The sequence below is a fragment of the Thunnus thynnus genome, chromosome 7 (genome assembly GCF_963924715.1).
Source record: "Thunnus thynnus chromosome 7, fThuThy2.1, whole genome shotgun sequence".
Classification (NCBI taxonomy): domain Eukaryota; kingdom Metazoa; phylum Chordata; class Actinopteri; order Scombriformes; family Scombridae; genus Thunnus; species Thunnus thynnus.
In genome coordinates, this window is record NC_089523.1 from 25,970,992 (window position 1) to 25,988,139 (window position 17,148).

General features: G+C 39.4%; 2 protein-coding genes across 4 annotated transcripts in view; one reads left to right on the forward strand and one right to left on the reverse strand.

Annotated features, from left to right (window-relative positions):
• Positions 1 to 17,148, forward strand: part of nbeab (neurobeachin b) — a 205,698-nt gene that overhangs the window by 142,262 nt on the left and 46,288 nt on the right. For all 3 annotated transcript variants that reach the window (XM_067595181.1, XM_067595180.1, XM_067595178.1), the window contains 2 exons: positions 229 to 375; positions 6,298 to 6,434. In XM_067595181.1, coding sequence (XP_067451282.1) covers positions 229 to 375; positions 6,298 to 6,434 — 284 coding nt within the window. The remainder of the gene's footprint in view (positions 1 to 228; positions 376 to 6,297; positions 6,435 to 17,148) is intronic.
• On the reverse strand, positions 7,064 to 9,710 carry mab21l1 (mab-21-like 1). The gene has a single exon (XM_067595185.1). It carries the CDS (start codon positions 9,046 to 9,048, stop codon positions 7,969 to 7,971), a length of 1,080 nt encoding a protein of 359 aa, XP_067451286.1. The 5' UTR covers positions 9,049 to 9,710; the 3' UTR covers positions 7,064 to 7,968.

Here is a 17,148-nt window from a genome sequence, read left to right on the forward strand (position 1 = left end):
TTTCAATATTAATTTCAGGCAGGGATAGCACACTGCAGTTTAGATACAGAAACGTATCAATGGTATTATTTAGTGGCAGAGTAGCAAAACCGGATGTAAATGACTCAACCAGGCTTTTCGCCAAAGTAATGGACAATATGTAGTAATAGCCAGCAACTGATACCGATCAGAGCTCGCAGAGTTCAGAATGTTATATTTTAATGGGCTCTCTCGTCCATATTTTCCCAGGCACAGAAGAGGACGAGGTGGTCAAGTCTAAGAAGGCCTTCCGCAGCCAAACCGTGGCCAGTCAGAACCCCGAGACAGAGTTGTTGCTAGAGGGAGACGACGATGCCGTCAGCCTGCTGCAGGAGAAGGAGATGGACAACCTCGGTGGTAAGTCAGCACACAACTCCTTCATTAACCCCAAGTCAACACCACTTCTGCCGGAGCATCAGCGCCTGTCTTTTATCTGTCTTCCTCTTAATAGCTGGGATAGTTACAGTGTAAATGATTAATATCAGTACATAAAATTAAGTGTTTGGATCAATTAAGTAGCTTTTAACTCTTATTATATTCCACTGGGAACGATACATTTGAAAGGGGAATCTTTAAGGTATTTGGCATTAGTATAATTTAGTATTTAAATTATATTTACATTTGTATTTGAGGTTTGCGTTTACAGGTTGCAATTCACCTTCTACTGTATTCATGGAACCAAAGCTTTACATAAGTTTGACAGTTGTATATTGTTTTCGTATAATAAGTGTCCTCTGTTTTGTCTTGGATCTCATCAGTATGGTTCCTTCTCAAGTCTTCTGAAGTTAAACTAATAACAGCGGAAAGATGATCAATCCAGATATGTTGCAAATTATATTTAGGAATTTTCTTGCAATCATTGATTTAAAGTTGATAAGAATGATTGGTAGCCAGTGCTTAATTTTACATCGGCCTTATTTAAATTGTTGCCTAGCTTAAAAAGGTATCCTCAAAGGCAGGGTGACACAATCAAGAAACTATTTTTTTATAAATTAAATAGCTGTGCCTAGTTAAAGTGATTACAGAGCATTATCATGTTGTGAAAATGCTGTGTTCCTCTGGCTAATATATCTGTCATTACACTTTAATAAGGCCGTAGTAGAGTTTTGTTTAATGTTACCAGTCACCTCATCTAAGATATCCGTTAACACAACTCTTCTCTCACAATATCATGATGATACTGATTAAAAAATATTAGAAACTAGTGAGTAAAAACCTTGGATGGAAGTGAAAATCCTATTACACTGAATTGCAACAATTCATTACTCTATGTCGAAACATGGCATAATAAAAACCACACACCGAATCAAACACACATACCTCCATAAATGTTGCAACATAATCCACAACACATCTTTTAATAATCAAATATTATTTGAGTTTTTCAAACTCTGTATAATTTTATTTCTCCAGTAGATACAGTCCATTTTATGGAAAATCTTAAATTAACAGCAATTAACTTGGCTCATTCAAATTGATGAAATGTGTTACATTTTAACTGAACCTGGAAAGCACCTTGACAAGAAAATTGCATAAAAATGTGTGTTTTTCGTGTGGATGAGAGCACTGGGATGTTAAGGGAGAGCAGACATCAAATTAATTAGTTCAACGAACCCTTATTCTCTCCACAGTGAACCATCATTAAGGGATTCTTTGGCCCATAACAGCTGACGAAAGACAAATAAAATACTAAATCTCTATTAATCTGTAATTATTTATTTTATATCTAATATCTTAACCCAGCTTTATTACACTGTCTGACACAATTCAATAATGCAACTCGCTGCCAAGGCGACGGTTGCCCAAACATCCTGTAATTTTACTGGCATCACACTCAGTGCACGAGCCAAACCATCAAGCCAACCTTGAGCTGCTTTACAAGTAACTGCCATGGCTTTAAAAGGTAAGTTAGCCAGAGTTTACTCGAGTTTTGAGCGCGGATCAAAAATGCTGGACTATGTACTTGTCAATAGAGCCAAATCTTCACTTAACACGTCATGCAAACAATCGGTGGTTTAAATAAGCAAAGTCTGGTGATGCCCAAATAATAGAAAACTTTGTAGTGGAATATAAAGTTAAACTCAACCCTGGCAACCATCATCGATTCCAAAAAACATTTCCTGTGTTCCAGTGACAAGGATAATAAAGCGAGTAAAAGAATCAGTTTCTCCATCAGTCTTGGCTATTGTTATCGACTTTTGTTATTTTAGGTTAATTGCTACTTTAGATGATGTAAACGAAAAGGAAATACTGTATACACATTTTTAGCCTTCAAACTGACGTCTTGTGTATTAAAATTGTTCATTTCAGTGCTGCCTAATGTTTTGGCTTGTACTGCTTTCAAAGAATTCACTCACTACTGAGCTGGATTGTCCTTAAAAATAACAAAACTGATATGGAAATTGTTCATATTTTGGCTAATGCAGTTTTAGTAATAATAACAATGTTACTCATTTTATCACTAGGTTATGCAAGGAAAGTTATTAAAAGGCTGGTAAGGTGCTTTAGGCTTTGTTTTAACTGTAGAGTCATAGGTTTGATCGCAGAATCCTTCTAGTTGACATCTGTAGTGTTTCCAAAATGCTTTTAATATGTGTGTAGGATTACAACTTCCTCTGGAATGTATGTTAACCCTAGCGTAGTTTCATACAGATACATATTATATAAAAAAGACTGGATGCTCCAGATTCCCAAACACCTTAATTATAATATCTGTTTCATAGTCTTGTATACATTACTGAGTTATTGTGGCTAAGTATACGAGGCTCAGGCTTGAACCAGGACAGTGCTGAGCAGTGAAATCCCCTCTAAGATGCCGCAGATGAATCTCAACAGAGGAGGCTAACCCCTCCTCTTTGTCCCAGGGCCAGTCGGCAGCCAAACACGCCATGTCTGTCGGATGAACCCTGCGCCGCCCGATCTAAAGAGCGAGGCGAACGCCTAAATACAAGCAGGATGTGTCCTTTTCATAGTACTGATAATGACCCGTATAAAACCAGAACCGCTGAGAATAATGTAATGAGTATTTGTGACACACATATATTTTTTTTGAGATGTGAGAGCTTGTTGAACTTGTTGAACTTTGAATGTAGACATTGACTTTAGAGAATAGATGATGGGATTTAGGATTTTTTTATTTTTTTTCTATGTTGAATCTAAGTTGAGTTCATGTTTTTACCAATAGGGGAGCTCCCTCACACTGCAACATTTGGGTAATGTTTTTACCAGGATGCACTGTCTGTGCTTGGCCTGTATCTAATCTCAGGCATGAACAGCCTTAATGAGAGATCCGGGACTAGATCCTTGTCAACAACAGTGCTCCTCCTGCCAGCCATTGGGTCAGTGCCTGCCGCTGCTGCCAAAGGGGCGGCGCCTGCACTCAAGGGCCGAGGCGGTTGTGGTTACTGAACCTATGATTAGTTTTGCTCCCCCACAAACATTGGAAATGCTGTCTGTGCTTGCGCTGGCATTAAAATGAACCTTTTTGTGTGCACACATTGTAACCAAAATCGGGTGAAGTAGAAACTTAAGATGAGCATGTGAGAGGAAAGAAGAGAGCAGTCTTGAGCCTCACAAGGCATTTCTCATGTCAGACAAGAGTCGGTAGATTTTACTCTTCTGCTGGCATACTGGAACCATGTTAGTATACCCTGAAGTGTGGTTTAGCAGCCACAACCATTTTGTTCTGCCTTAATTTAGCCTATCTGTATCCATTTTAGTCCCCATTCACAACACTGATCCCTTGAGTGGTGACATGTTTATAAAAGAGTGAAACCCAGCACAACATTTCTGACTGTGTATATGTCTCAAAAAAGTAGAGGAGGGGGGGGGGTTGTTATTCAGCTTTTTGCACAAGCAACTTCCTCAAATGTATTTTTTTTGCCAACGTCTACAGGTCCTTCCTTAATGTAAATGGAATGTAGGTAGTGTCAAAAACAAAACATAAGCAATGCTTGAATTTTTTTTTTTTTTTTTTTTTTTAAAGATTTATGTGTTGTATTATGCAGCCTTATTAAATAGTCTGTAGCACTATATATTACTCCAGATTTTTATATGTGTTTTATGAATTATGAAACAGTGGAAAAATGATCATTGCTTCAGCGACTCAGATGAACAACGAGGCACTGTGCCTCTTTAAACTCGGCACACTGTAGGTTCTAATGATCGCAGCTGTGAACGTGTGTGTCTACAATAAGTCCACATGTACACGTTTGCATATGAATAATAATGCTCAGGTGTGCAAGTAGCCCACTTCCACTCCTGTTTCTCCCATAATGTAAAAAAAAAAAAAATAAAAAATAAAAGAATGCAGCCTAATCAAACACTGCAGTCCAGTGGATGGATTGTGGGTAATAATATACCCATCTCCTCAGCATTTCTCCCAAACTCCCACCACACAAAAATAAGACTTTTCATCACTTCATTAAAGTGGCTTGTCACTTGACAAATATTTGCATTTTCATTAAAAGAAAAGACCCAACAGCCGGGTATATTCCAAGCTTTAGCCTATATACACCACTCATCCTGTATAACTTGCCCTTAATTTCATTATTCTCGTGTAAACATTTTTAATGCCATATAGCCTAATTATGGAAGGATCCCTGAGGGGATTACTGCCTAATCCTCTTCCTGCCTATGAGCAATGGATGCTGTGGCTTAATGCTTCAGGCTAGTGTTTTTCTCTTGTGTGCAGCTCTTCAAGCCACAATACAGTGCATCAGCCCTAAAATTTGTTATTGTTGGTAAGAAGTGGATGTGCTTGTAATTCAGTTCCAGCGGACATAAAGTCAAATTCATAAATTCAAATACCATACATCACACCATTTATGCCAAATAGCGTCAACCATCAGAAATAATAATAATAATAATACAAATACCACTGTTACTAATAATAACTATAATGACGATATTCTAACTAAATTGTTCCATCTCTCATAGGCGTGCAATCGAACATTTTTTTTATTTTTTTATTTTTCCTCTTCTTCTTCTTTTTAAAAAAACCGTTATCTGGACTGTAACACGGGCTGAGGTTACTGCAAGTATTTACTCTTATATGAGGCTTGTAAGCAACGTGTAGCGCCTGGGCTGATAGCATCAGCAGATAGGATCACAGTTAATGGACCCGAGCAACGCTGAGGAAAAAAAAAAAACCCAGTGAGGGCGGTTTGACTGTGCAGCCTGCAAGAGCGATGAAGAGGCGCTCTGGGAGTTGAGACCGAAAATCCACTTGTATTCCTGTAACAGGATCGGCCATAATTGGCTGAGGAACGCAGATTAAGATTGATGAGACATTAAAGTGGCTCTTTGGAGTTTAGGGGATCGATAAATATTCTGATTTGGAGAGCTTTCGTTTGAGAGGAGACAAATCACTGTAACGGTGCTCCACATCGACAGTGATCTGAGAACATGGAGGATGAAGCAGAGGAGGAGAGGAGAGGGAGGGAGGAGACTGAAATAAAGATGTGATCACTATCAGCTGACCAGGGTCACAAACCCACCTTAAAACATGGACAATTATTTGGACTTGAAAACAAGCTTTTAGGTTTTTATCGTTTTCCTCCAGGTGTTAATAATATATTGGAAGATGTGTCGGAGAGTACAATTTTCGGGAATCCAGTTTATTCCCTTGTGGACCCTAAATATCAATGATGTGAATTCACATTTTAGGCCTATAATGTAAGCTGAAATATACAATATCAACATGTGAGGAAAATTATTTTTCTTTTTAATTAATTAGAAGAGGTTTTTTTTTTTTTTAAATTTTCAACGGTGTTAGCTGTTTGCGTTATGATGCCATCTGATCACAACACATCTTTTATCAGTATATCACTGAACAAACAAGCATAAATAAGCATGTTGACACCTCTATTTATAGGCCGGATGGACCCATTGTGTGCGCGCATACATGAACATGTGCAGGACATGGACAACAAGGCGTTCATAACTACGCGCCGCCAATTACAAAGACTGTAACACTTCCGACAAAGTCTTCATTTTTATGACGTGTAATTTAAGACTGAACCACAATCATTTATTTTAAAATCACATAATTACCCTTCATCTGTATACGCGCAGGCTGTAGCGGTGGAGGTTATAGTTTGACGCAGGCAGGCCGGGAGCGTGATGGGATCCACTGTAATCGCATTGATAATGTCGCTTTTACAGAATTAACCTCGGCCTCGCTTTATTTCACATGAAAATCATCACTGATTCGACATGTGGCTGCTTCCCCCCCCCCACCCCCCACCCCACCCCTCCCTTCCTTCCTACACTCTGCAGGCCCAGTGGTCCTGAGCAGCCCGGCCCAGCTTGTTGCCCCTGTCCTGGTGGCCCGGGGGACTCTGTCCATCACCACCACTGAAATCTACTTTGAGGTGGACGAGGATGACCCTGCTTTCAAAAGGGTCGACCCAAAGGTAAGTAACATGCAAGCAAGTTGCTTGTAGAGTGAGCAGTTTGCTCTCTGATATGTTTTACAGTATATTATATTTTCACTGTAACTGTACGGCAGGTATTAAACACGCGCTGAATTTCATGTTGATGCATAATGAAAAAAAACAAGGATTTGCACACTTTTTTTTTTCAATGCTCTCTCCAGAATCACGGTTGATTTGTATTTTGTGTGTTTTTTAATAGCCTGTATTATTCCAGATCCCCCCCTCCACACCCCACCCACCACCACCCTTCTTATAATGACTATTTAGGCCTCCTGTGCAGGCTTAACCGCTAAGTATTGGTGACAGTTAATCCACCAAGTTATGTCAAGTTAACCACTTAATGTTAAAAAAAAATAACACGCGGATTTATGGGATTGTGGTTTATAAAAATGCATGCCTGTTTAAAATGTTTCTGAAAATTGTACCTTACTTTTTTTCCCCCCCTTCTAATTTTTTTTTTTTTTTTTAGGCTGTCAGACTCATTCACATAGAACACCTACAAGAGCCATACACCCCGCAATTAAAGATTTCATTATATTATTGCATGGTATTAGGCCTACTTCACTACTGTCAAAAATACATTTAATAAAACCATAATGGGACACAAATATAAAACAGCTCGTTTTATTAGCTCTTTAAATTAGATCAAAGACAGAAATTAAAAAAATCAGATCACAGATGTTATAATCCAGTGTATTTCAAGTGCATTTTTTTCAATTAAACTGCAATATATATATATACTATATATATATGTTATCATTTTCATTTTTTATCATGTAGGCCTAAGCATGGTAGAGAAAAAACAACAACCAAAAAAAAAATGTTCGAGTACTTTAAATAATAATTCAAGTAAAGTGATGGAATGTTTTCAATGTAACAAATGTCTTTATACGCCTACCATCAAAATGTAAACTTTCAAAAAAATTAGAAAATGTCCATTGAAACAGAGGAATCAGACTACCACTGATGCAAGTATAAATTAATAACGTTTCTACCAGATAAAGAAAAAGTTCAGAAGTAGATTTAAACAGGTGGATCCTATTTACGTGTCACAGAACAACATTCACAATTTCAGACCACTGGAATCACAATCTATGAATGTATTTACAGTAGCCTATAAAATGTACAGATGTGTGTTTTTAAAGGCTTCTCACGGGGCTTTATTTTAAAGCATTTAAGGAAATTTAGGATTTAGGCAACCGTGTGGCACGGAGAGAAAAAAAGAACCCACTGTTGAGGTGGCCTTTTCGATTATTAATGGTAGCCAATAATTTAAACTTGCTCCTAAATATTGACACCGCCAAAAAGGTGCACGGGGATAATGGCAAACTCAACTGTCATAAAAATCATCTTGAAACAGGCTAGGCCAAAACATATTCAACAACAGAGGACAGTCACATTTCACAAGACTTTGCAAATTGGTTGGCAATATTTTTTTTTCTGTCCGTTTATGAGCTTGTTATTTTTTTTTTTTTTTAAGACGAGGTGAACTAACATATTTTTTTTTTTTACCTCAGAGTTTCTCCAAGCTTTTGGGGTTGGTCAGTATTTCTCTTGCCAGTCGCCAAGTCTGTTTGGCTGCGTTCTCTAGAGCAGAGTGAGGTTTTCCTTGAAACAGGTCTAAATTGGGCAGGAAATAATGCGGGCACCTTCTGCACTGCAAACATGAAATAAGCTGCAATAGTATCCCGTTCAGGCGGTCGCCGAGACAGTTCTCATCCCAGTCTGACTCCCTGGGATGCTTCTCACACTCGTAGGAAACCAAAGTTTTCATGTGGTAGTTGTTCAGAGGTTGCCCCGGCAGTTCGAGGTGACGGTCGCGTAACGCTTTGAGGACTGACAAGCATTTCTTCCTGCATCCACCCAGGAGGAGCCGGTTCTCGGCCTCGGCGAACTGCAAGACCCAGGCGTCGCTCTCTGCCGAGCTCTGCTTGCCGTTCAGCGAGTAGCACTCTTTGGATAAAAGATTGAAACCTTCCGCTTTGACTTCTGCCACTCTGTTAGGTCCCGGCCAGGGGATGTGAGGGAGAGGCCAGTGCGCAGCGCTTCGCGGCCAGATCCCAGTGCACTTGAACGCCGGCGTGATTTGCACCACATATCTGTCTCTAATGCGCAACTTCACCTCACTCGTGTCAGCGACCATTTTGACAACATCTCTGTAGCTGCATTTGTCCACTGCCTGCGCCACCAGTGTCTGAAATCTCGACCGGATTTTGCGCGCCGAGAGGTAACCGGAGGCTGTGATGAATTCAACCCAGAGAGACATGCTTCTCTTTCGGCCGTCGCTGAGCTTGAGCACGGCGCAGCCCGGGAGAGACCCATCATCCACAAAGTTGAATACTCCCATCTGATTCAGATAGAGTACAACCTCAAACTCGGTGGGTGAAATGACCTCCAATCCCTCGAAACGATTATCCATCTCGCTGAGAGAGCTGATGAAGCGGGGCTCCTGCACCTCGACCTCCTTCAGGACATCCGATACCACCTTGCACACCTCTCGGATGGTCTTGGAGATGGCTGCTTTTCGAGACTGACATTTCTCGTTGTAGTATTTGTTGAGGTGATACACCAACTTTGCCTGGGCGGCTATCATATTAGGGCAGAGATCCGGGTTATACACCGGAGTCTCGCAATAAGCCGAGGGATCCAACGCGGCTGTTTGTACGGGAGCCAATTTTAGAGAAGAAAGAAAGCTATTTAAAAAGAAAAAAAATAAATGTCTATTTATAAGACAACTATGCAAAAGCTGTGCTCAGAGCACATGCGTAATAATCATATCATAACATTCACAGCTGTTGTGCCGTAAACTGCATTAAACTACTCGAAGCAAGTCCTTGAAATGACCAGGATGGTCTGATTAAAAGTCCATTTCAATCTTGTGTTGTTCTGGAGAAAAAAATGCCTTTTGGTGTTTCTCTGATCACCTTGCCAGTTAGGAGTCCGCGTAATTGCGCAGAGTGGAGTGTGTCCTCCTGACGCAGGCGGCCGGTGTTGCTGTGTTTTACAACAGGGAGACACACACACTCTTTATTATAAGGGAGGAGTTGAAACCAAGATGTCCAATCGCTGTCCGATGCGTCACCACTTCCCAGTTTATCGAAAACAAATTCATCCCGGGGTGTTATATACAAGTAAAAAGTACAGGTAGTAGTAGTATATCGAGGAGCGGAAGTACACCTACGCATTTGGAGAGAGGAAAAACACACATTTTCACTGCTTTACGTTGCTTTTTCTTGGACTATCCACCACTTTTTTAGTTTGCTATATAGAATCATATAAGATACAGTAGGTGTGTTTAGAATTGAGAATGTGTTTGATGGTGTCTTTGGAGAATAAATATATATATATTTTTGACATATCGTTTAAATATTTTTCTTTTTCTCCAGTGGACCGGATCTAATTTCTTCCACACAAGGCACATCAGATAAATTAAAATTAGAGTGGCGTCATATAGGGAGTTTTTTTGTTACGCAAAATCTATTTGTATTTTATAAGTAAGGTTTGGCTTAATTGTGCGTTTTGTTTATGAAGTCATATATTAAAATAATCATGATTTAGTTGATTAAGTAGACCTCTCAGGCTTATTTAAATCTATCGAACAGTCTGGTGAACTACCAGGCTTATTTAAGACAGATGAAAAAGTTTAGCGCTCTATAAGATTATGATTATTTTTGACAAATTAATTATCGCGGCTGTGATGCATTGGAGAGTTTATATCAGGAGCTTGTGTGTTAATGTGCGGATTGAGTAGGCGTCTCTGTTTTGCTCTTTTTATACTGTGCGTGAACAGCCTGTATTGTGTTATGCAACAATCTTTAGCGCCAATATTTCCACTCATTTAATTAATGTGAATTGTAAGAATTAAAAATACCTGTAACAGTTTGAGTTTATCAACTTTTAAATTAGGAACAAAATTAATATGAACCTGTGTAATAAAATATATATTGCAATGTTGTGTTCATCTGACAAAAAGAAGATAATTTGGTCTGTCCTTCTATCAATATTATTTTATATTGAAAATGATGATAATATCGAAAATATTATTGCTTTTGTTTCATAAAGATCAGTGGTTAAGCTCGATTTTTAAAATGAAGGTAGTATTACTTATTATATTGGTATATTGGTATTCTACAATCTGTTAATTGAATTATAAAATATATTTATTCCAACAACAAGACCATTATAGTAACAACATCAACAAAGATTAAAAATACATAATTTGAATATTAAAAAAAAAGACTAAATAAAAACAATTGCTAATAATTCTAACATTTAAGACTTACATGGTTGATCATTTCATTTACAGTCCCATGATGCACTGATGGGTTGTTCTGGGTTACAGCTATGCTGCTCTGATACAGATAGTGATTCACAATAAAGAGATCCACACTAAACCCTCTCTGGCTCTCATCACTGCACTGGCACTCCATCTCACAAGGTACAGTGCATGCTTTGAAGAGGACTTCAAAAAGATAATGCTGCACGGATCAGATAAAGAACACAAAGGCATTTACACTCATCTCTGCTCTAGTCAGAACTGCATACGACCAGACATTATGAGGGCAAACCGCTGCTCGTCAGCTCTGAATCTGACTACACGGATGCTTCTGAGCTGGAGGTGCTGTGTGCGGGAGGGACCCTGATAGATAGGTGACTCCCATTATCATCGCAGTCTGTCACAGACACGGACAGTAGCTTCTTGGCAAGAACCAGTGACAATTTCACACTGTTACCAGGCAGAAATTACAGTGTCTTTTTTTTTATATAAATAAAATTTTGGGACATGATGGAGGTCTATAGTTCATCTTCAAAGTAAATAATAAGAGCAGCCTATATTATATTTCTTATTACATGTAATGATAAAATTTCACAGTAATATAAATATAAATGTATATTCCTATTGACATATTTTTGGAGGATATGGAGGATATTATGGAAGGTTTTCATGTGGTGAGAGGTAGCTAAAAGCCTCTTCCCCTCTCAGGCTTTGATAGTCTTTTCTCTCACTCTCTCCCACTGTCTGTGGCCCAGCAGGTACTTGCCTTTTATTGAAACCAGACTAGCCTAACTTTCCAGGCCATCTTGCTCCAAGTCAGATACCTCCGAATCCAGTTGCACCTCTTGAGTTTGTGCTCCAGCCTTTGGCCATCAATTGCGTGATAGAAGGGGGGATTTTCATTGAGATTATCACCTCTTAATCTAAAGCATGTGGCTGCAAAGATCTCAAAGTAACTCAACCTGCTCTGCAGTCCCAAGACTCCAGCAGTTGTCAGGTCTGGCCTAAGACAATCCAATCCTCTTACCCATATCTTTACCATTACAACATTGCAAGCTTTGTTGCTTCATTTGCCATCCCGCAAGGCTATTGGAGGCCCTCCAGTGTGATATATGGGGTTGCGATTCCAGCACAGGCCTATTTCTGACCCAGCAAAATGCATGCATGATTGTGTAAATCAATACAATGACTTCTGCTTCCCCTAATTTTGCACGAGCATGTGACCCTGTTTTGAAGGCCTCTTTGTTTCCAGAGCATGCCTCTACACTTATTCATTTTTTTCCGCCATTTTTCTTTTTCCTTTCTTCTAGTAAGACTGATCGTCCTGTTAACATGGCCGGGCATAGGGTCAGTGGTACTTGTCTGATGGCTGAAAATGCCCTTTGATGACACCGCTCGTGCTCTGAGTCACTTGAAATGATATTCCACTGATGTTAGCAGATGTCATTAAATATATGTTTGTTTATTTTTTTTAATCTTATCCTCAAGGGTATTAAATTTGTAACAGGTTTGTATTTTACCAATACTTTTATATTTATATGCAAATGACCTTTATCTGTGTAAACACTCTGATGTGTTTATATGTACAAAACAATATGTAAAGCCTGTAATAAAAGATTATACTATTTCAAAAAAGTGAGTCTCCAGGGGAAAAAAAAGGAAAACCCCCGCTCTACAAAAATGTACGTTTATTGGCTCATTTTGCCGACAAAACCCTATATATTTTATATTAAAACACTGTACATATAACATTCACTCAGTGTCTCAAAACAGTATATAACTTTTAAGTTTCAATTTTCTTTATTACCCCACTGTTATTAATAAAATACTCGATGATGTGATGTAAGCCTTTAGCTTATTTTAATCTGGATCAAGACCTTTATAACCAGCAGTCATCTAACTGGCACCATAATTATGGATGACATACTATTATTTTAATAATCCTATTACGCAAGAACAAATAATGTCTGCCATATGCTTTTGCGCCGAGTTTCTGGGGTCATTTAGTTTGGAAAAAGAGAATTTCAAACTAGATCCTATATAAAGGGAGTTTACCAGCTAGCTCCCAAGCTAATGTGCAGATTAGTCAAAATGGACTTAATAGGATGACATATTTCTTTATAAATCAGATTAAAAGCAGTGACATTTCAGAGATGTGACATCAACACTGGCTTTCAAACTGTGAGAAATAATATAGTTTAATCTCATGGGATAGCTGCTCACTTTGACACATTTTCTATAATTTTATTTGTGACAAAATGAAATTGTCATTGGGATTTTTAATAACGGAACATTATTATTCCAAGCAATATGGTGTCTCTGTAGGAGGCCAGCTAATTTTTGGACCCCCTTTGGATTGTGTCCATTCATTTGTTTTATTCTCCACTGTGTATTAGCAGCCTCCTTTGGAGAAGTCAGGAAGCTGGACCACATAGCCAGAGGCTCTCAGAGCCCCTCTAGTGATCAACTCAACAGGCTCTGTTCACTGTGATCCAGATTGACGAGATATACACACTCAGAAAACACCAATCTTATCAGTATGATGGATATTTTCTGAAAACAGAAAGGAAAAAGAAAGTGTAAATTATGAAACTTAATTGATTGTCTCAGCTTCATTTGGCCCTTCACCCCTCCCCTCCGCAATATGGTACGCTTGTCAGCCTTCGTGATAAATTACATGCATGTATTTGCATGAATTTAGCATGAATAGAATTCAGTTTGTTTGCCAAAATAACGATCCGGAAAATGTCTGCTTTGCTTCACAAAAAGGAAAATACAGGCTTAGGCAATAGTGTTCAGTGCTCCTTTTTTCTGCACAGGTTATGCAATTGGCAATTGGGTGTGGTGAAAGTGCTGGCGTAGTGATTTCCACTGGTTTCATTAGCACACAGTTTAGCCATGTATTTTGTTGTACATGACAATGCTAAACATTGTGTGTGTAAGAGACTGGAGAGGGGTTGTGGCTGGTTTAATATTACTTATTATTCACTATATTTCACCCTTTTTTCTACACATTGGTAGGGCTTAGATTGTTCTCAAAGAATTGACCAGTTTATTTGAAAACATGCAGCAGGCTACTTTTGATCTGTTTTCATTTTATTTCATTTTTCAAGGAAAACTATCTGCCTGGTTTCCACCTTGTCTCTTGTAAAAGGCAACAATTCAACAACAGCAGCAGTGTGATTAATCTTAATGTCTGCGAGATGTCTACCATGTAGAGGTGGGCGCTGTAATCATCTGCCCACTGACCCCATGATGCTCATCTACAGTTCTCTCTGCAGCCCATGTGTCTTATAAGTAATTTCAAATCTCAGATTAACTGAACACAGTACTTCCCCACATGTCATGTGGTCTAAGAGTAGTAGTATATTGAACCACAAAACAAAGGAAATGAAAGAGTCGGGGGCATATTCTACGTTTGAGGCTATTGGTAATCAAATGCTGCTGGTGAGGCCTGTGATGAAATTAGGTGATGTTGCCTAAATAAGGGATGAAGGGTTCATAATTGCAAGTCCTAGAGATCTGAGGTGCCGGGTGCCAACTGTCAGAGCAGGGCTAATGATGACAAATGTCTCTCTATGCAGATTGCTGCAGCAGCACGGGTGTGCAGCTGAGGAAGAACAAGAGAAGAAAAATGCAGAGAGCCTAATAAGAGAAAGCTTGTGTGCACATATTTAATGACCTACATGGAAACAAACCTCCCTAACTGATGGGCTGCCTTTGAAAGTACTCAGAGCTACCATAAAATGGAAGACTCCCCTACAGTATCTGACTGATATTATTATTAATAGTCATTAATCTCTATGACTGTGAAGAATCATTACTATACTACTATACAGTGAACAACAAATAGAAACTACTGTGAAATAATTTTGCTCGCAAGCTCAAGATGATCTCACAATCAAAAAAATGTCATGTCTGTAGAGTTAGCTATATTTAGCCAAACAATCCATCAACTCTGGACATGTGCGTAAGCTCTGATCAGCATTGTCCTTGTGTTTAGTTTTCCTCGTTAGCTTTTCTGTAGGTTGATGCATGTGTAGTAAGTGTAAAGTAAAAATGGCTTCTTGCACAAAGTAACAGGCTGTTCATGCATAACGTAGCTAAACCTCTTTTGGTTAACGTGGCTTTAAGAAAAAACTTTTTGTGTTGTCAAAGTGTGCTTGATTTTAACCACCTTTGTAGCAGAAAGCCATAAATCTGATTTCACTTACTGTGACGTAAGGCCCATGCTAATAAAAGAGCAAACCCAGAGTGTTGCATGGCCAGATTTCCCCAATTTGTTGCATGAATGGCTTTTGAAAGGGGTCCCTCTTTGTACAAAGGGAGTCTCGTCTTTGTTTGGTTTCGCCCCATCTGTGTCATCTGGTGGTCTGTGCAAGAGGGTGGTGTCTCGGGGTGCTCCCCAGTGGCGTTGCCAGTTGTTTTATGGACTTGGTGGAGTGGTGCTGGGAGTTCATAAGTTGGCTGGCCCATTGTGTGGTGAGCCCAGCTGACACGTGTGAATTGACTCCAGCATATTGACAGATAATTTCCATTAATGAATCGGAGGAGTCTGCCTTGTTTCACTCTGTGATTTATGCCCTTGCTTTATCATTCTCAGAGCTCAGGGTTAGCTAACAACGCCCTGAATGACTCAACCACATATTGTGGGATGAGGGGAGTTCGCTTTGTGCAGCAGTTTTATTCATGGCTGGATATACTTTAAGAGATATTTAAGTGTTTTGTATCATATATTTCTAGTCAAATCAACCAAATTTTATTTATATAACCCAAAAAGTTTATCCCAGAGGGCTTTACAGTCTGTACAGAAAGCTTAGAAACATCTTAAAGTTTTATGTGATGTTTACGTCTAGTACAATAGTACATTGGTTAAATTGTTATTATAAGAAATGTTGTTATCTAGAAAGGATTTCTGAATGCAATTCTGCTCATTAAAACATCTGAAGCTGCCTATTAGGAGTAGCTGGATGATGTACAGTTGGTTATTAATAAGCCGGTCTAGACAACTGAGTATATATTTATCAAAGAACTGGCAGTTTTCTGTTGCGGATGGGTGGGCCGTTTCTTGATTTGATGTTGAGCTGCTTTTGTTTGAAACCACTAGTGTCTCATCAACTCGGCCTTGATCCTCCATGGCTACCATCCAGCTTGTTCAGAGCAACAGCCACACACTGCTGTTGATAGCGCTGGCCTCAGCCTGGCCTGTCACCCCCACCACTGCTGCCACATGGAAGGCACATTTGCTCGCCACCATTTTATGCCGCTGTCACCCTCCCTTCAAGAGACGAGGGGAAAGAGGGGAGGTGAAAAGGAAAGGAGGGAAAGAGGAAGGCTCACCCTGAGCGGATGCTAGACAAAGATGGCAGCAGAGACATTTTGTCTACTTTCATTAGTTCTGGTGATGGTGAGCTGTGCTGAATATTAGCCTGTTACTGGCAAAGCCACACAGTTTGGAGCACAGACGGAGAGAATGTCACAATCAAATCTACCCCACCTCATTTCCATCTTCCTCACTGAAAAAGTGGGACATATGGGGCAGGATGCCAATTGCTTATTTTATACGGTAATTAACATCCTTTTAAACCGTGTTATGTGGTAGGTGTGTCTCAACCGTGACAAAGTTTATCTCACAAATTTACATATATATATTTCCCAATAAGGTGAGATATTTTAAGATCCTCACACAGACTATACTGGCTTATGTGCTACATGTCATTAAGAAGTGAAGTATATTAACTTTGCTGGGCTTCACTCATGTGTAATAGTTTTGTTGTGACATTGTCACATTCAGCTAAAATCAGGACCATCCTAAATCAGGGCTGTCATTTCCTTGAGTATCTACTATCTGGTATCTGTCAGCTTAAATTGGGACCCTACCTAAACTCATTCACACACTGATTCTGTGTGTGTGTGTGTGTGTGAGAGAGAGAGTGAAGGGGGGGTCTGCGCGTTAATGCATTTGAGCGAAGGACAGTCGGGTATGTGATATGTTTGCACATGCCTATGATGAACTTAATTGCTAGATTGTTTGCTGTTTTTGATCAGCATGTCACCCCAAAACTCCTTTTTTGGAGTTTTGCCAAAACACAGATGCTTCATCTGGTTTCCTTTTCTCCAGCCTGCATCTGATTCTTTTGTTAACCTAAATAACATTCACATAGGGAGTCCCTGATTGGTACTAGTCCTGGTGTGTGTGTGTGGAGATGTATCTGAAAGTTGTTTTGTCCTGCTGGGCTTTCATCTGTTGGACTCATTATAGTAGTCATCTCACTGGGCTCTATTAGAGAAGCACAGGAGACGGGCTCCCCATGAAAGAGTCATGATGGACGAAGAAGTGCTGATGTGCAGGTTCCTGCCTCCAGGCTTTCACCTGCTCAGGAACAGCCCCAAGGCGAAAACAACCAGGCTGTGAAA